Below are 20,742 nucleotides of genomic sequence, written 5' to 3' on the forward strand. Positions count from 1 at the left end.
CCCAAGCTCACCTCCCAGCACCCACACTGTGGCTTCTAATCATCTGTGACTCCAGTTCCAAGAAGTTTGATGTCCTCCTCCTTGCCTCTATTGGGTCCAGGTATGCACATATATGCAGGTAAACACTCTTTTCCATACAATAAATAAACTATGTATTTTTTTTAAAAAAAATCACTGGACATGATCTGATGCCAATTTCTGAGAGTAAGTCCTCAAGATATAAGTCTGAGGCAACCAAAGGAAATGAGTTCTAAAATACTGTCCTACCGGAGATGGGCATTTACTGGGCATTTAGTGTGTGTGTGTTGTGTGTGTTGAGTGTTGTGTGTGTGTGTTGTGTCTGTGGTGTGTGTGTGTGTGTGTGTGTGTGTGTGTGTGTGTGTGTGTGTTTGGTGTGCTTAGGCTCATACCCAGGGCCTTAGTCTTCATTAGAAGAGTGCTTTGCTATGAAGGGGGGAGGGGTGACCAGCTCCAGAGGCACTGGATCTCCCCAGTGATCCAGTTACTGTAGTTGTAAGCTACCCTGTGTGGGTTCTGGTCCAATCTCTGGCTTGTCCTCTCCAAGAGCAGTGCATACTCTTAAGTGCTGAGCCATCTCTCTAGCACCCTCAGTATTTTGTCTATGTTCCATTTGACACACATCTTTTCCTTAAAAAAGTAACCAAAGACAGAAAGATCTTGTTTGCATTTTCTTTGTTCAAGGTGTTTATTGCATCTCAGAGGGCAGACATGCACTGGGTTTTTAAACCAAAATACAAAGAAAAGCCATTTTGAAATTGGTTTTAGGTAATTTTCCCCCGTTACAGTGTATGTTTATCCCCACAATAAGTTCAGATACAACCACTTTAAAGGGTACCATACATCTATTAAATAATTTGAAAAATAGGCAAATGCCTTTCCAACCCAATATGCTTTTACAAAGAGCTGCCAAGCCACTAAACAACACTGATCAACAGTGACCTTGTGTACGCATCAAAATCTTCAGCCAAGCCATCGGCACAGACAGTATGACAACAAACTAAAAATCAAAGAATCCAGTATGTACATTAAAAGATACAATTCGCTGGATTGGTTGCAATCCTATCACAAGGTACAATAGAAGTCACTTTGAGTTCAGTCGAAGGAGGGAGGAACGCTAGTTTATAGAATACACAAAGAAATACTAACTGAACAGATGTACGTAAATCCACACTGAAATAAAAAATATTTGCAGTTCTCTTTAAGTTACAGATGTCTCTTGGGGCACGTTCATAGTCACAATAAACAGCACATCTCTAATTGCATTTTTCACAGACACAATAGAAACAGGCTCCACTTTTCAGTGCCTTTGATCAAGAATGAATAAATAGGTCAATTTAGATGCAAACCCTGCAAATATAATTAAAATATATATCTTAATATAGCAGTGATAAATATGGACTTCTCATACGGTTTTTCTCACTCTTGATAAGGTAGCTTCATAAGGAGAAGTTTTATTATGGACATTAAACTTCATTTTTTTTTAAAATAAAATTTCTTAACATATACAGCGCACAAAAATAAACATTTCCCACGACAAGTTGAAGTTTCTGTGATTGGAAAAATGTACTCCACACGGAAAAAGTTTCTGTATAGTTAAGGGTGTTTTCCTCACTAGCTGATAGTATCACGTTACGCTTGGAACAGAGGTACAGAAGAGAAGAGAGTTCATGGGAGGACTTGAGCGGTCGTCCAAGTTATATATACATTGAAACCTTCGAAAACACAGACACATCTTTCCAAATGGCTCACCACATGACAGCTGCGTCATCATCCGTCCACAGGCAACGTCCAGAAAAGCACTAAAGGCATTGGAACCATTCACTCATTGTTTACGTCGTACAACACACAAAGAACCCAATACGCTATGAGCTGGAGAGTAGGGTTAACAGCTAAAGTACACATTCCTAATGTTCACAGTCACAGCTGGGCTGTGCGTTTGGGAGAGGAAGTTACGAGTCAGCACTGGGTTTGGTACTGGTGGCTCACTTTGAAACTGACGTTTCCAAACTCAGCTTAGTTTTCCTATTCAGTCACAAAAATTGCAGCTGCAAAGAAAAAAAAAAGAGAGAGAATATTTGAATCAGAAAACAGAGTGCGTGTTAAAAGACAGACACTCCCTTACAATCTTCTCTTTCTAGTGCAAAACACCTGTACATACAGAGAGTTTGAGATTTAACAAACTCACATCTACGGTTTTTAAAAACTGAGATAAACCTAAAACTCACTCGGGGAAACTTAAACAAGTCTATGTGTAGTTGCATTTTAGAATAAAAAAGATCAATAACCTTTAAAACTTTGACACTTATTAGCAATCCCAGTCTGAACCAAGAGCCAGTCCGTCTGGGTGGTGGCAGGTGGAAGGGTAATGACTGCCATTACTTTACGTGTCTCTTGATGAGCCACTCACTGTTGGACAAGCGTAGACTGGAAAAGACGGTGAGTCCTGTCAGCTGTGCCTTCTCTCCCGCCTGTCTATGTCCTTCATGTGCTGTTTCTCTTGTGAAATCCTTGCTAGGGTCAGAAGGAATCTCTCCTCCATAAAATGTTTGTCTGTCTCCCCGGGGTGTGGATCCTGGGGACAGGGACTGTCTCAGAACTCCCTCCGTGTCACTTAGCGAGGCTTCTAGCATGGGATGAGAACGACGCTTCTGAATGAGAGACCTCTCTAAGTGATCCTGAAAGAAGCCGCTGAGACATGTGACGCCTTACACACCTACCTGGTCTTGATCCAAGAGGAACAGACAGAAGGAAAAAAAAATCTCTTCACTGAGGTGTCAGGGTATTAAATGGTTTCATTTAAAACAAATTCTTACTATGAGGCCCAGGCTAGCCTTGAATTCTCAATCCTCCTACCTCAGCCTCTAATGTGCTAGAGTTAAAGTCTTGGGTCATTAGGCCTGGCTACTGTTAATAATTTTATCTAAGGAAATAATTGTAAGATAGGATTTTACACACACACACACACACACACACACACACACACACACACACACACAGTCAGCATCTAACAAATGTAGGCAATGGGTGTATAGTAAAAATTGCACAGTGCTATGGTCCAAAGTTCTGACATTCTTGCTATTCTTCTGGCTGGACCTTGAAAAATCATTTCATGCTCAAGGATTAAGTTCTTTCAGTTATAAAACAGCAAAAAACTGATATGGGACGATCCTGAGTAAATACATAAAGTAGTGTTGAGCCTGTCTGTAAGTGGCTACCGACCATGGCAGGTGCCTGGACTGAGGTAATCACTCCCTGACATCCAGTTTCCTCCCTGTGTTCACTGTCAACCATTCGGTTAATTAAATTTATGAAACATAAAACTAGGTTGCCAGAAATTTAAAATTCAGCTCGAATAAATGTGAAGGTTTAAGAATTTTAACATTTACTTTAAGGTCAAAAATATAAACAGAAGGAAGTGGTTATGTAGCCTAATGTATTTTAAAATGACTTCTATATCTAGTACTGCAAATGCTGGTATCTTACACAGTCATCAGGGATACAGTGGCATCTCCCAGGCAGCTTAGTAGCCGGGGAGACTTTTGCCTCACTGGTATGGTTTCTGTGCTTTTCAAGATAAGAACAACCGAGTTTGCTCTCCTACAGTTTTAACAAATTAAGGTTTTAAAAATGCACTGATAAGGACAGGTTTTGGCTTCAAATTTAAAACTCTAAACATTCAAATTATCTGTCTCTGTCTATCATCTAGCCATCCTCTATCAAACCATCCATCCATCCATCATCCATCCATCCATCCATCCATCCATCATCCACCCATCCGTCCACCATCCATCCATCTATCATTTATCTATAACACAGAAGTAACACATTTCACACCTGAAACAGTTAAGCATTGCACAAGCTCACTATTCCGTGCTCACAGGAAAAGCTCAATATCAGATACCTTAAATTGTTTACAAGAAATCCTTGATGTTAAGATCCGCTAATGGGTCCTTGGCTGGAGGTTTCTTGGGACTCTGAGTGGCAGGTGTAGGGCTTGGAGAAAGCTAATGGGGAAGAAGCCAGCCCCAGAGAGCAGAAATAGAAAGCACAAGAGAGACAGGTAAGCATTAGGCAGAACATATACCAAAGAAAACAAGCACACAGAAGGACAGATGGCTAAAGGTTAATATGGCTGTTTCCTTCTACTTAGTCTGGGCTGCGCTTAACTGGAGCAGACAACACTGGGAACCATGTTTGCATTTCCTGAAATTCTTTGACATCAGATTCAGCTCAGGTGACTCTGGGAGAACAGTTTAAGTTAGGAAGATGTGAGAATATAGAGTAAAAATACACACACACACACACACACACACACACACACACACACACGAGGAGGGGAAGTGAGAGAGAAGGGTCAGGGGAAAGAAAGAATGCAGTAATTTCTCTACTCGGAAAGCATTCTTACTTTGAATCATTAATAACATCAAACTATTGAAAGAATTGTATGACTTTTTTAACAGTAAGGGTCAATTGCAGGGGAAATTGAGACATGTTTATAGACAGTATAGGAAGACATTACTTTAAATTAATAGGTACCTAGGCTAGTGGTTCACATAGATCATTTCTCAGTAAGACACAGCTTCTGGGCAGTGCGTATATCAGATGAACAAGTTGATGCCAGCCTCATACCCTGCCCATCAGGGCTCGCAGCAAAGGCTCACAGATCTTATCTCTGTGTTTAGCCAATACTAATTATCAACTGCATAAGAAACTTCTGGGAGCCTACTTTTCAGGACTGGCAGGGGAATGCCTTTAAAAGCCTGTAGTTAGCAAGTCTGGAGGGACGGTTGACATCTCCTTCTTGAAGACAGTTCATCTCAAGATGACAGCAGTTCCTGAGATCTGGAACTGTGGGGTGTGGTGTCTGTGTGTGGGGGTTGGGAAGGAGAGCTCCCGATCCTGAATCTGTTCCTATGCCCAACCTACCAACGGACTGCAGTATCCACCCATCTCGATTCTGTCAAACTGAGGTAGAGTTTCACAGAAATGTCAGGAAAAAGCAATGTTAAAGGCTGAACGTGCTCGGCAGAAACCAAAGGCTTCATCTACATGTGAGATGACAGTATTATGACACCAACTGAAGTAACAGTGAGATAGCCCAGTCACTGGTAAAGTAAAACAGCTTTCCATGAGAACGCTGTGGATGCAGGTCTGCTTACTCTGCTGGCCATTTACGCTTTCTCTTTGATAGAGGAAAATATTAGGCAGGCACAGGGGTGCACACCTTTAATCTGAGCCCCAGGGTGCAAAGGCAGATGGATCTGTGTAGGCCAACCTGATCTATTCAGTTAAGTTCCTGGCCAGCCAGGGCCATACAGTGAGAAATCGACTAAGAAAAAAATGCTTAAATAAATAGATATTGCAGATATTTCACACTATCCCATGATTTACTATAACATTAACTATTGACTAGAACAACCTAAATAGCCATTTGGCTATTTAAAATGTCACAAGAGGGAAGCCGTTTACTAACGTCATTACAGTCAACTGTGTTTAGTTTAGTTTAGTTTGCTCAGCAAGTTGCTACTCAAGTTATAATTTTGGGTTCTCACTCTGTCCGGGCCAGTTGCTTAGGGAGAGATGTTCACTGGTTCTATGTGTGCTTCTTTATTTTACTGGACAACATAAAAGAGGAATCAAGAGGTGTAGGGGTGTGTGTGTGTGTGTGTGTGTGTGTGTGTGTGTGTGTGTGTGTGTGTGTAAGAGGTAGGGGGAGGGTCTCCTGCATGGCCAGTTGTAGCAGCAAATGCTTAAATGGCATGATGGCTTTTGCGTTTCTCTAAAAGCAGGTTTTCCCTTCATTCTGGATCCTGCTAGACAATCTCTAAACCCCAGCAATGTCCTGAGGGACAGGCATGACTCTGCTATTATTCATGGTTGCTTCATAAGCCACGTATACAGTTTAGTTTTTCCCCCCAACTTGACACAAGTTGGAGTGATTTGCTATCCGATTGGTGGACAAGGCTGTGGGGCATCTTCTTGATTGATTATTGATATGGGAGGGCTTAGGTCATTGTGGGTGGTGCCTTCTTGAGACAGGCAACCTTGGATTGTGTAAGAATGCAGACTGAACAAGCCAGGCATAGCAAGCCTGTAAGTGGCATCCCACCATGGTCTTTATCCTGTCTCTAGGCTCCTGCCTTGAGCTGACCTAATCCTTCATGATAGACTGTGAACTGTAAGCTGAAATAAACCCTTTCCCCCAAGCTATCCTTGGTTATGGTGCAATAGAAAGCAAACTAGGACAGCCCCGGTAGCTTACACTAACAAGGCGACTCACAGGGCCCCTTCCATGGAGTGTGGTAGACTGACTCAGAGCAGACGGAGACTGTCCGTATGGGTTATTATGTTGTTGAGTCTGTAGGCCACATAATAGCAAGCATGGCCTCCAGGATGGGGAGGGACTGGAGACTGAGTTCAACACATAGGTAGTAATCCAATCAATCATCACCGTGCAATGATAAAGGCTCACTAACGCCATACTGACACCTATGTGATCGTCTGCAGTTGGCCACACTGTCTCACACCACGAGTTTCATGCTTGGGCTTCTCCCAGATGTGCCTATCATCTCTGCTCCCCTAGCTGTATCTAATTTATATCCTTTCATAGCAATAAAGCTTCAATCATAAATTTTGTAGGTTCCTGAGTTCCGCGAGCACGTAAGCAGGAGGTCATAGGGAACCTCAGTTCTGTATACAGCTGGTCTGACGTGAGGACTCCCAAACCTGTGGCTGGAGTTTGGAAACTCTGTGCTGCTGCTTGTTAGAAGTTCTAGGTAGATCCTACAGCCTGGAGAACTGTACTTGGCTGAGCATGGTGGTGAACATTTGTAATTCCAGCAATTGGGAAGTGGATGGAGGCTAAAGGTAAGGCTAGTCTTGGCTACATAGTGAATCTGAGATTAGCCTGGGCTGTATGAAACAATCTTAAAAAACAAAACAAAACAAAAAACCAAAAACAAACCAAACAAAAAACCCCAAAAAACAAACAAAAAAACCCCCAACTCAACCCCTAAACCTACTCCTATCACTGGGACACATGTCTCTGGAACCCCAAATGAACCGTTATAAATCAAGCAGGGGGGGAAAAAGAAAGAACTGAAGCTCATTAGTTCTCTGTCACGGTTCCCATACCACACACTGCTTCCACATCCCTTTACTCCTGAAGCAAAAGCTATGAGAGGGCCACTGGACAAGAACACCTTTTAAACAGCCACACCGAGGCAGGATAAACAGTCAGGGAAAATTACAGGATCACAAGGTAGGAAAGGAATCCTTCACCCTGGAAGTCTGATTGAAGCAAGAATTCCAGCCCAACAAACATTTGCTGTGAAGGCTAACACAGAAGTAATATTCCTTTCACATAGAGGTATTTTATGTTAAGTAGCAGCGAACCATGCTTGAGGCCTAAAGCTTGGATAGGGTTTTCCAAGAGGTATCCTGGGTAGTCTCAAACAAAACTGTTAAAACTCTGTACAATACAGATACCCCCGCCTTCTGGCATCCGTGTGATCTAGACTCTGATCTTATCAACTATAAACCTGTCAGATGCCGCCCAGAGCTACCCAGTGATCTCTCTTAATGCTCCAGAATTCCTCCAAGTTAGCGGCTACAAATCCACCCAGACAATACCCCTGGCAGTGAAACGTGACACTCTCTTAGAGAAGTCTACACCTATGCTCTGAGTGGTGTCCTTCTGAGTAGTATTTTTTTAACCCTTCTGTTAAATCTTTATTATCCACCAATTCTGCCTTATACCAGCTAGTCCAGAAATACTTTTTCAAGCTGGAAATCCCAGTCTGGCCTAAAATCCTAAAAGACTAGAACTCCTCAGGCTGCTGAGGGTAGAAGCAGGGGACTGTGGCTCTTGCCTCTGCACCTCAGACTGCCGACAGCATGTTTAGACGTAAATGCCTGATGCTGCGAACTCTGGCAACTGACCTGTGTGCCGGGCACAGCTGCAGCTCCAAAGGGTGGCCTCATCATGGGCTGTGCAAACATGACTGGCTGCTGAGGCATCATGGTCATGCCTGTCCCCGCAGGAGGCTGCAAAGGAAGGAAGCCTTAGAACAGGTCTGAGACCCATGAAGTGCAAGCCCTAACACGTATATCTTGTACACGCTCTGGACACTTTCTGAGAACCCCACGCAGGTAGAAACTGCAATTTATTAATTTTGCACTCAGGATATTGAGGCTGTCAGATGGGGGGAAAGTCTCTGAACTGTGTACAAGTCTGGCTGGCCATGTGACATCCTCATCCAATCAGGAGCTGTGTGCTCATCTTCAGTTAGAGTAATCCTTTAGGAGACAGAAGCGAATGTCCTCAAGCAGGAGGGCCCCAAAACAGGCTAAGATAGAAGCTTGGGGTGAAAAGGCCAGTCCAGAGAGGGCTGATTTTGAAAACTGAGCTAAAATACACAGTAAATATCATTCTTGAAATGATACAACGATGTACTGTAATTTGATGACAATATATTTATATACATTGTACCTGTTTCCACACTTCCTGCCTACGCTGGCTGAGGCCCAAAGCAGATGACTTCAATTGAGGTTTGCTCTACTGGATTTACCGTAGGAATGGCCGCTCGTGTGAGAATGTATAAAGATGTCAGGAATGCCAACTATGGTTTTTCGGCCCAGGTCGTCACTCACCATTCCATATCCTGCTCCAGGTTGCCCAACAGACGGGGCGCCGGCACCCGGAGGGACTGAGCTGGTTGGAGGAACAGTGCCTTGCTGTTCACATGTGTCCACAGAACCGCACGGGGCAAATTAAAAACAGAGACAACATAACATGGTTTTACAATGATAGGCTGGAGTTAAAAAAAAAGTGTGCATTTCAAGTTTGTGTATGTGGATTTACAAGGCATTCTCAAGCGTCACTCCAAAGTTTCAAAGGGCGGCAAGTGCCATAGCCCTGATCTGCGGTTCCCTTCGTGATGCTCTTCAGACTCGTGAGCTTGTGGTGTCTCAACCTCCTCCCTCTGCCCACACCACTCTCACTGGGAAAGAACTGGATGCCACTGAGCTGCCTCCTCCCATCATTCTAGCCTCTGACACAGAGCAGAGTGCTATACATTGGAGCAACAGATATTGACAGGCAGGGGTGTCCCCAAGGACTGAAAACTCCAAGTGCCTTGGGAAAAGTGGCTTACCTAAGTTTTGTTAAAAAATGGAAGACGTGGGAGTTTAAAATATAGAAATAAATATCCTTTAAACCTTATGGAAAGGGTCTAGTTTCAAGTTTGAAATTGTTGGGCTGAAAAAAAATATGGTCTTTAAAAGTTTATACAATAGAAATGATCTGTCCTAGTTAAGATTCCTATTGCTGTGGCCAACACCGTGACAAAAAGCAACTTGGGAGGAAAGTTTGCAGCCCACAGTCCACCCTGAAATGAAGTCAGGGCAGCAACTCAAGGCAGAACCCAGAGGCAGCAACTGATGAGGAGGCAATGGAGGGGCGCTGCTCACTGGCTTGTTCCTCAGGGCTTGCTCAGCCTGCTTTCTCATACCGTTCATTCAGGACCACATAGCTCAAAACGGGCACTGCTCACAGTGAGCTAGACCTTCCCATAGGAATCAGCAATCAAGAAAATTCGCCACCTTCTGGTCTGGTGAGGTTATCTCATCAACTGAAATTCTCTCTTTTACAAAAGACCACAGTTTATGTGAAGTTGGCATAAAACTAAGCACGTTACCTATCCTTTCTGATAAGAAAAAAAAGACCATCAGGAGATCAGGGCAAGAAATATGATAAAATGATATTACAATCTGCAATAGGGGATACACTGGAAAACCATTTCTGAAATTTTACAAATAAGTCAGAAACATAAATACAACTGTTAAGTAAGTATTTATGGAACCAGCAGGTATTTAAACATAGGCTGCAATCACTACTTCATGCAAAGTTAGTAGGTTTCATTGCACTTTGTATCCTGCTCATGTCGCCTCAGGGTGAACAGAGGTGCACGATGTTAATAGTCAAGCTCAGTGGAGACCTGGTTAACTGCCCGTACCACCCGGGGCCTCGCCGTTACGTACCGGTGGAACGCCTGCTGACCATGTGGCCGGAGTGACTTTTGGTTGCCAGTTGGCTCCACCGGTCAACTTCTTCTCCCCAGCATTCCACTGGAGATCTCCCCTAAAGGGCAAGTATGAAAAAGAAATAAAACACAAAATTCAGAGGGGAAAAAAAAAGGCACGTGGCTTTCTGAATGCTTTACTTGGGTTTAGAAGTCGTCTGTTCAAACCTGGTAGTGATAAAGAGTAGAGATTAAAACTTACAGAGGAGTTACTGTACTGTATCTAAGACATCACAAAAGCACTTGGAAGAAAACAAATGAGGCTTTTGAATTCAGTGGCAGTAGGAATTTCATGTTACAACAGAGAAATATGGCAGAAAAATCAACCAAATTCTTTATTCATAAAAAAAAAACAACTCCAAATAATAGAACAACCTGGACACATAACTTATTGAATTATTTTTTGTCATTTTAATTATGTGCGTGTATATATTTCTGTGTGTGGGTATGTACATATGTGTGCAGGTGCCCAGGAGGCCAAGACGTGCCCAGGAGACCAGAGTCGTTGGAGTGTTACAGGGAATTCTGAGCTACATGACATGTGTGCTGGGATCAGAACTCAGGTCCTCTCCTAGAGCAGTCTATGCTCTTAATTGCAGAGCCATCTTTCCAGCCCCGTTTCTTTTTTGAATTTAAAATGTACAGTGATAGCTTTTTGTTGTTGTTCTTAAAGGGTCCAAGGGAGGGTTTCACTGCATCAAACCTACAGTGTGACTTATAATCAGTGTATGGCTGTAATAGTCATCCTAGTTTCCATAACAAAACAGACATCTGATAAAATGATATGTATACTGTTTATCATTCTTGTTTATCATTGACCCAGGAAAGGCATTTTAGAGTCAACTTTAGCTAAAAACACTGTGCTGAATCTCAAACTTAAAGCTATTAAAATACTCAAAACTACACAGAAGAAACCCTGTCTCAAAAAACCAGCTAACTAATCAACCAACCAAACGCTCAAACTCCATCCTAAGATATTTCCAGCTGTACCAGTGGCAACCCTAGCCTGAACTAGATTATTCTTTTTCAAAGCAGAGCAAGAATTCGAAGATTTCAATAGACTAACAACAAAAATATAAAATTAAATTAAAAAAACAACTTAACTCGTCTAGCTTAAGAATGGGAAATAACATATTCTAGGGATGTTTGATAGTCTTTCTTTAATTATTTTTTTTAGATTTATTTATTTCATGTATGTAAGTACACTGTCGCTGTCTTCAGACACACCAGAAGAGAGCACTAGATCCCCATTACAGGTGGTTGTGAGCCACCATGTGGTTGCTGGGAATTGAACTCACGACCTCTGGAAGAGCAGTCAGTGCCCTTAACCATTGAGCCATCTCTCCAGCCCATTTGATAGTCTTGAATCAACACATGAACATACTGTTAAAAAAAAAGCGGATTAACTCAAAAACACTTACTTTTTTGATGTGGTACCAGAAATCCCAAGATCTACAAATGGATAAAAGAAAAAGAATTTAAATCTTTAAATTCAGCTTATATATTACAGTACTTAAGAAATCCAGGAGGCTTAGAAGAAATCCAGAGGCTTATTGTGGCCCAGCAATGACTGTATCCAGTTAGATTAAAAAAAAAAAAAAAGACCCTACTAGGAAACAGAGCTAGGATTTCTAACTTTCTTTTACTTCATGTCAGACTTCAGGATCATAGTTAATGTGGTCTGCCTCAGAAGGTTTGAGATTTCTATCTGAAAGAGCCCTGGAAACGGTTATTTCCAAACTGTCTCTAATGACAGCCAACAATGACTAATGACTAACTGGCTCTCTGTGCCTAGAGTGTTTACATGAGCACTGTTGATTATGCTAAACACCTGCTTTCTGTAATCTGAAACTTGGTCAGGTGTCAGGAGGTGTGTGCCCATATGATCAGTGGTTAGTGAAATCCCTGAGTGCTGACACCCTAAGGGGCTTCCCCGGGCTGAAACATCTCAGGCAGCCGTGCACCCTTCTCTCGCTGCTGTGGTGGTGCTCGGATCTGTGAGCTGAATTGTGTGCTGGGTTCCAGGAGCCCTGCTAGTGGACTGTGAATATAGGTGTGATCTGGGGAATGCCTGGCTTAACCATCTACCTTCACAGCACTCTGTGTATCAATTTGGCGAAGATGTATTGACTCTTATCTGAATCAGGCATCATCCTAAGCACATCAGTAAAGAGAGCCATCGAAGACCCCGACCCTGAAGCAGCCTGCACTCTTAATGGTGTGATACAAATGAGAATGGATGGTGTAAATGGTGCAGGCTGCAAGAAGTGGGGGAGGAGGCACACAATGGAAGGCCTCTGGAGAACGGGAAGCTTTCCAAAGGCTGTGCTCTCTGGGCCGAGGGAGCAGTCGGCATGAAGCCCTTGCAAAGTGTGTAGCTGGTTTGTCACATGATGAATTTAATATGTATTTCTTGCATTTTGTTTCTTAGCATTACAAAACAAGCGCTCTCTCTCTCTCTCTTTACATGTTTATATATATACTATATATATAAACCAAATAAGAAATCATTATAGATAATTTTGATCATTTTTTAAAGACAGTATTTCGCTGTGTTACTAGGGTTAGTCTCTTACACTGCAGGTTCAAGAAATCCTCTTGCTTCAGTCTTGCAAGTTGTTGAACCCATAGCCAGCTATCACTCCTGGCCAATCATAATTTGCCTTCAAAAGACAAAGAAGTCTCACGTCTAAAATTTTTATTTTCAATCAAATTACACAATTTAATCTCTACAGTAAACAGTTACAAGGCCAACGAAATATTTATGCTGATCACGTGAAGAGGCAAAATTGGGCAGGTGCTCCATACACACACACACACACACACACACACACACACACACACACGCACACACATGCACACGCACACACACACACACGCACACGCATGCACATGCACACACGCACGCACGAATCCCTCTGGGGCAGATGGGTACGCGATGTGAAGGCGTGGGCTGGTTGCAATGTGTAATGTGTGTGTGTGCACACACCACTTCATTACTAAGGAGCCCCATGACTGTTTCCACCGTGAGGCTTTGATCAATGGTGGTTCTAAGAGCATCTGTGTATGCTTTTGTGAGTATACCCATTCTCACTCACCCCACACACCCCGAGCAGAGCTGCCGAGGGGTGTGGTTCACTGTTACCATGCTAAGGGCCTGCCATGCTTCTTTCCACAGTAGCGTACTGTGTGCACCATGTTACACGCCCGTCAGTGGTGTTTGAAGTTAATGTCCCATACTGAAACCAATCTGCTTTCTTCATAGCCGTCCTTTCGGCTATGAATTGTTCAGTCACTGTGGCTCTAATTTGCACATACCTTGACATCTGCCAATGTTCAAGATCTTTCCACACATTTAATAGCAATCCTGAGATAATAGCTTTGTCCTGTGAAATCTCCACTCAAGTCCTTTGACAGTTTCTAAGCTGCATTATTCCTACTTGTGTTTTGGGTTTGCAGAAGTTATTTGCACAGTCTGGATAGAAGTTCTTTCTAAGGTCTGTGACTAGAAATTCACATTAGAAAGTTGTCTTTTTACTTAGATACGTTTTTTTAGACTTTTACATTTTACATGTAGTAGTGTTCTGCTTACATGTTTGTATGTGTACCACATGTGTGCCTGGTACCTGCAGAGGTCCTAAAGGAAAACGGAGCCTCTGGAACTGGAGCTATGGACGGTTTTGAGTTACCATATGCATGCTGGGAATTCTGCTCCACTGTAAGAACAGCAAGTGCTCTAAGCCATTACACCATCTATCTCTCCAGGGCCCTTTGTTGCTTATGTTTCAGGAACTGTATGTAAAGGATATTGCCTAGTTCAAGCTCACCAAGATTCACTATGAAGTTATTTTCAGAGAGTTTGATAGTTTTAGATAATATTTATTCATTTTGAGGGTTTTTTGATGCTATAATGAAGTCTAACTTTATTCCTTTTTCTGAGTCTCTCACATTATTCGAGTATAAGGTTTTGAAGGTGTTAGATCCCCTGGAGCTGAAGTTACAGTGGTTGCAAGGCACCTGATGTAGGTTCTGGTAACAAGACTAGGAAGCACCCTTAACTACTGAACCAGAACACATTTGAAGACTTTCCCTTATCGAATGCTCTTGCCCCATTGTCAACAACAGATATGAAGGCTTGGTTCCAGGATCTCACTTCTATTCTGTTGCCTGCAGTGCAGTACACGGCCATGTCAGTAACACTTCGCTCAGTTTCTGTGGGTTTAGAGAACTTTTGAAATCGGAAAACCAACTAGGCCTTCAGATTCATAGATACTTTTCAAGATTTATCAGTTATTCCTGCAGTGCATAGGTGTTGGTCACAAGTGATTGACAAAAAAGAAGGTTGTGTGCTGGAGGGACTGTCAGGACATGGGGATAGGTACAGTACACATTCGCCCAAAGCCGTCTCACAGTGACATAGTTTTTGAGAAGAAGGAGATAATTTAACAGTCTCCAGGGTGTCACAAAGGCATTTTTTTTTTAATGGATGCTCAGATCACAACGAATGCGAAATAAATGTACATGGGAAGATACAGAAAGAAGTATGAACAGATGACCTGCTAAGCTTTGATATTGCCTAATTTGCAAGACATCCACAAAGGTTAAACCCATGTGCCTTGGCAGAAAATAAAATTCAGAGTTAATTCAAGGCCAGCGTCCATAATAACTCTCCATCTCCTCAGCTCCAGCTTTAATCTCTGTACGTCCTTTGGATTCGTTAGGCAATCTCTCCCCGAGTCTGCGCTGAATGCTTCCTCTGCCTAGAAACATTCTTCCAACAGCTATGGAGCTCACTCCTTCCCTTGGGGAGGCTTCCTCCCACTTGGCGTTCATGATGTAACATAAAGCAGAATTTATTATGTTAAGTGTTTCACTGTTCCATCTCTGCCCTTTGCGAGGGTCATGAGAATAGAATTTTTATCTGTTCTATCCACTGAATTGTCTCTAGTGCTTGGAAGAATACCTCCTGATCAATAAGTACTTGTTTAAAATATGACATTCGACACTATAAATATGTTACACTTAGGATAATTCTACTTTCAGCTGGCTATGCGCTTACACAGAATGCCTTTGTAGGTTACCTATGCATGCAGTGTGTGTGCTCCTTGGATTTTTTGTAATTTAGATTAAAAGAGACATGGGTATTCTTCAAAGACAATGACAAGTGATGACTTTCTAAAGAAAGGCCATTCTTTAATACACTTACCCGTAAGCAAAACCAGAGAGACAAATATGAAAAGGTACAAAGCAAAAATAATCCAGTTCATATATGCTTCAAGAAAATAAAACCAGACTACTTACTGCCTACTAAGCTGGCCAGAGACGAGTCAAGGTCACTTCCAAGGCCTTTGCTGGCTGACATTGCAGGACTGGGTGGGACCATTGAGACAGGGGCAGGCTGCCCGGACGGTGCCATGGTTGGCATCAGAAGATCGCCTAAACCATCAAACACTGAAAATCAAACAGATCAGGTTCAGAAGTTTTGAAACAAAGAGAGACACAGAGAGAGAGCCACTATGCAAAGGACAGTCTTGAATGAAACCATGGAAACACATGAAAGTACATTCTTGTAAAAGAAACAACGCAACTGATATAATTTGTGACTGTGAGCACCAAAAAGGAAGTCTACTTATGTCGACTCAAAATACACGGGAATGTTAATGAGCGTGGAGAAAGATGGGGAGGAAGGCTGCATAGCTAGTGTACTAGACAGAGCACAGAGCCAGGCGCTAACCCAGCCACACCCCTTACTAGCTCTGTGCATTGGGAATCTGACACTTCCATTTTCTCAGATGTAAATGGGGACAATACCAACAATATGTGCCTTTATTATGAGGACCAAACAAAGGAATATTTTTCCATATCTTTAGTACAATGCATCCTCTGTATAGGCGCTAAATAAGTGGTAGCCATTGTGAGTCTAATTAAAAACAACCACCGAATACTTTTTATTGTAAAGGTAGTGATGTGAAGTAAACTGTAAAATCTAAGATGCTTACTCTCAATACAATTTGTAATTGACAAAAGATGTAACTCCTGAGTGTCCAATGAAATGTAAAAATAGCGTAAAAATAGTGATCTAGGAATATGTATCTGAAAGACAGTTGGTCGTATTTTAGAGGTAGTTAATTTTGATTTTTCCCTTCTTTTCATGGCAATGTTTGGGTTTGGGTCATACTTTATGGACATACTTAAATTAAAGAGGATTTTAAGGATAGGATTCAAGAGCTACCACGGGTGTGTCCCTCATCCCCAGATGACAAGTACCACTTGTTCAGTTCCTAGAATACAGACTCTTCAAAGTACAGGCTTAGAATTTCCATAAGATATCACTAATATCTTATTGGCACAGGAACTTGGAGCTTGTTACATTCTTGTAAGAGACTATGCATTATCTACCATAACCACCACTACACAGTCATTCTAAGGTGGGAGAGACAGCATTCCAGTCAGCACTGGCAACAGAAGCAACCAGATTCTCAGGCAGGGGTTCTATTTAGGGTGTTTCTGAAACACAGTTAATTGCCAAAAACTCACCAATTGAAAATTTGTAGGAAGGAGCCAGCATGAGAGGAGGAGAATGGGAGAGAAGAGAAACAGAATGACAGCCATGATGAGAGGTTAGAAGCAGAGGTAGTATTTGTGTCTCAACTTCATTAAACGGAGGGCCATGCAAGCTTCGGAGGGTGTGAGCAACAGCAGGAGCGGGGAGTGTCGGGGTGTCCACACACTCAGAGACTGGTCAAAGGCTCGCTACAGAGTGTTTGTCCTCCCTTTACATGGCTAAGTCATGTGCATGTGAGCTTGTGCAAAGTAGTGGGTGGTGTGGTGAGCTTTCTTGCTAAAATTCAAAAACAGAAAGAGAAAGGACAGGCGGTTATTCTTAGAGCTACCAAACTTGTCCTGGAAAATTTAACGAGAGCCACCAACCAGGTTTAACAATGTCTGCCTGAGAGCTTCCTACAGTCACGTTGACCTTGGGAGGTTGATGCCATTATCGGAAAGTTAAGAGCGTTTGAACAGCCAGCGCCCTCACCTGATGGGTCGAAGGAGCTGCTGCTTGAAGTCGAAGGCGTTGTTCCAAAAGCTGCCTCAAAATTGGGTTGCAGCAGGTTATTCTGAGCTGGAGTCACAGGTGTTGTAGAAGGGGCCATGAAAGAACCCCCAAATCCTGATTTAAAAGAAGGTCCCAGAAAAAAAAATGTCAGCTGAAGGTAGGGAAAGGGCCTAAAAACAGTCAGAAAAAGCTACAGGAACTGAAGTGGGAAGGCTGCTCGAGGAGCAATCAGTGAAACCAGGAGGCGTGTTTTGCAAGCCACTTCTCAAGTGTGTTCATCCACCATGAATGAATGACAGATCCAACTTAGCCAGAATCAAGACAGCACTGATGCTCTTAAGTATGATGTATGTACACACGTTAGTGAACCTTATTATAACCTGTGGTATCGGAATCTGGAATGAGGAAATACAGAGAGCAAAGAAGGGTTAGAATTGAGATCAGTCGCTGGGCAGTGGTGAACTCCTTTAATCCCTGCAACTGGGAGGCAGAGGTAGGTAGATCTCTGTAAGTTCAAGGCCAGCCTGATCTACAGAGTGAGTTCCGGGAAGCTAAGGTTACTTGGAGGTAAGGCTACCTTCTTGAATCCCTCCCCCCAAGAAGAATTCAGATCAGTCTTCATCACACTGACACTTTGCAAGGGCAGTAATAGGTAATTACATGTTTAGCTGCACACAGGGGCTCCTAATGAAATGCAAATGGCCATCAAATCTTTAGTTTGCACGTTTTAGCCCTGTGGCACCACAAAGGGTAAGTAGGCTCTCATCCCTGTTTCCCGGTAACAGGCACCAAGGGGATATCCAGTCTGTAGTGGGTATCCCTTCCGGTCTTCTCTTTGCAGCACAGACAGGGTGGTCGATTCGAGTAGACAATGCTGAGAGTTGTCTGTGAAAGCTTTCACCAATCCCCATCATTTTTAGATTCCTTTGTAGAGCAGCCAGCGCTGTCTGGCTCTGATCTGGATGCTCCTCATCCCGGCAACAGGACCTAGCCAAGCCGACAGCTCCTAATACCACTGGTCTCTGGAAGGAATTCCATGACCCAGTGCTGCTGGCTACACTCCGTCCTCCTTGTACAGCCCTGTCCTCAGCATGTGGGGCATAGCTGTATCCTGCTCCCACCATGCCTTCATCCCGGCATACCCCACACCTAACCCCAGACACGGCTTGCTAGGTTCCGCAGCTGTGTGCCTTTTCCCCTGCCTTTTCTACTGATCCTTAACACAGTGTCTGAAACAGCAAGCTAATGTTTCCCGAGTGATGATTACTGGAAACCAATCAGATATCAAATTAAATATTTATTCTCTGAATTCTGGGGGCAGATCATGTCTCTCAAGCAATAGAAGCGGAAGTCTACGTGTTGCTTCTGTATAAAAATATACAATCTGCAAGGTGATTGGTGATCACTTAGTAAGATACTAGGTAATTTTCTATTATAAAAGGCTTTATTATTATTATTTCTTACCAGATGTTTCTTTCTTTCCTTCCTTCCTTCCTTCCTTCCTTCCTTCCTTCCTTCCTTCCTTCCTTTTTTTTGAGACAGTCTCTCATTATATAGCCCTGGATAAGCCTGGAACTCACTCTGAAGACAGGACCGACCCACTCACAGAGGTTTGCTCGCCTCTGTTTCTCGTGCTGGATTAAAGGTATGCACCACTATGCCTAGAAGTCTTCCTTATAATCAATTTGTTGCATATGCTGTTTTTCAAATTTAGCCACATCGTCAGTTCACAAAGAGCTTATAAAACGGCAGACAAACGTTAACGCTACAATTCAAAAAACCAATTTATCTTTTTTTTAAAGAAATTTCATCAAACTTTGGTCATCTTTCTAGCAGCAAGCAATAATGTTGTTCCTATAAAGCATAAGTGACAAATTTAAGACCTCATGGGTTTAGACTTTCCTTGAATATGTATACAAAATTGTATTTGCTGGAAAATGTTAGTTATTTAAAGTTATTACTCGAAGTCAGATAGGTCATGCTAGGCGATTTTAATATTTAAATAACACTGAATTAACTTTAAAACATATTTGCCACAGAAAGCATATTCTTCCCGTCAGTGACAACTAATCATGTTCTGAAGCAAATGGAATTATCATTACGTCTGGGATACAATGGCTTTGGCTTTAGGGACTGTGTGGGCTGAATTAGTGATGAGTTTTGAAACATTACACCTCAGGTTGGGAGTTTAGGCAACTGCCATCTGGCCTACTCCCTAGTTACAGGTGAGATTGGAGGTGATGGCCTTGACTTAGCTTCTTAAAACCTCACCCAGGAAGCAACAGTAAACTCCAGAATAATGATAATAGTGGTTCCAAAGTACCAGGAGTCACCTATATCACCTCTCTCATTCCATGGTAGGAAGTGACTTTGAAGAGTCACATTGTCTGGTAGATTCCACAGGAAGGGGTGTTTGTGCAGGTTCATACAGGGCTTATGGGCTGGGCACTAACGAACTTCACTGGAAGCTAAGATCACATTCAGAGGTGGATAAAGCGATCCCATTTATTAATTAGTGTTTGCACTACAAAAGTGAGTCGTGGCAGCCCCACCGGGATGGGGCACCTGAGCATGAGGCACTGTTCTAACCTCTGACCCATTTGCGTCACATGCATTTGGTCACTTTAGATCTTGTAAAACCAGCAATGTCTATCATAGGCTTACCCAAGAAATGGGGGAAAATAACTTTAAGATTTTGGGCTTTGCTATATTCAGTCATGTGTGGCCCAGGGCCATGTCTGATAGATACCACATAAACCATACATGGATTTATTCTATCTTCAGAGAAGCCCCATGAGGTTCAACAAATGAGAAAGCTTGAGGTCAGAGCCATTATCCTGGCTCCAGACTTTTCTTTAGTTTCACTAAACTAGATGCGCCCCAAGCAATTAAGACTTTTGCTTAAATCAGTGCTTCTCAACCTTGGGTATGACCCTTTGGCAAACTTTTATCTCCGAAAATATTTACCTTATGATAACAGTAGCAAAATTGTGGTAATGAAATAGCAATGAAAATAACTTTATGATTGGGTCATTGCAACACGAGGAACTGTATTAAAGGGTTGCAGCACTAGGAAGGTTGAGAACCACTGGACATGGTAGAAGATGAAGATTAATGTGTGTGTCATCAACAATTTGGTGTTGCCATTGATTATGATTTGACAAGTCTGGATCTGAATCTGAGTCAAACATAACTGGCTTCTGTACCGCAATTTAAAAGGAATTACCCGTTTCATTTAGTCTTTAGTTTTCTGCTTTTAGAATACACATGAATTTCCAGTAACATTTCCTTTTTGTTTTTAAAGTTCCTCTTAACAGTTGGCTTAGGATATTTAAAAATAATTTCAGCATTTCATGTTACCATCTACTTATTGCCTTTCACTCCATGTAAACGTGCTTTTTCAAAGAGATGGTACAGTGCCTGCCTACCCGCTAGCAAGAAAGAAGCTGTGAGTTTGGTCCCCAAGACCACACAAAAAGGAAGGCAAAGAAGAAATCTTAGTTGTATGAGGCAAGTCACCTCACTTCAATGACCAAGATTTCCTCTGGGTGGTCTGATCTGACTGTAATGTTATCCGTGTAT

General features: G+C 42.4%; 1 protein-coding gene across 24 annotated transcripts in view; it reads right to left on the reverse strand.

Annotated features, from left to right (window-relative positions):
* Window positions 1-676: 676 nt before the first annotated feature.
* Window positions 677-20,742, reverse strand: part of Snap91 (synaptosome associated protein 91) — a 106,680-nt gene continuing 86,614 nt past the window's right edge. For 11 of the 24 annotated variants that reach the window (XM_087563620.1, XM_087563612.1, XM_087563605.1 and 8 more), the window contains 8 exons: window positions 17,140-17,274; window positions 15,405-15,539; window positions 11,525-11,555; window positions 10,063-10,162; window positions 8,674-8,757; window positions 7,963-8,067; window positions 3,923-4,025; window positions 677-2,066 (listed from right to left, as the gene is read on the reverse strand). In XM_087563620.1, coding sequence (XP_087419746.1) covers window positions 3,933-4,025; window positions 7,963-8,067; window positions 8,674-8,757; window positions 10,063-10,162; window positions 11,525-11,555; window positions 15,405-15,539; window positions 17,140-17,274 — 683 coding nt within the window. In that variant the 3' untranslated portion in view covers window positions 677-2,066; window positions 3,923-3,932. 24 annotated transcript variants of the gene reach the window in all.

Source organism: Rattus norvegicus, chromosome 8, assembly GCF_021556685.1.
Source record: "Rattus norvegicus strain SHRSP/BbbUtx chromosome 8, alternate assembly SHRSP_T2T, whole genome shotgun sequence".
Classification (NCBI taxonomy): domain Eukaryota; kingdom Metazoa; phylum Chordata; class Mammalia; order Rodentia; family Muridae; genus Rattus; species Rattus norvegicus.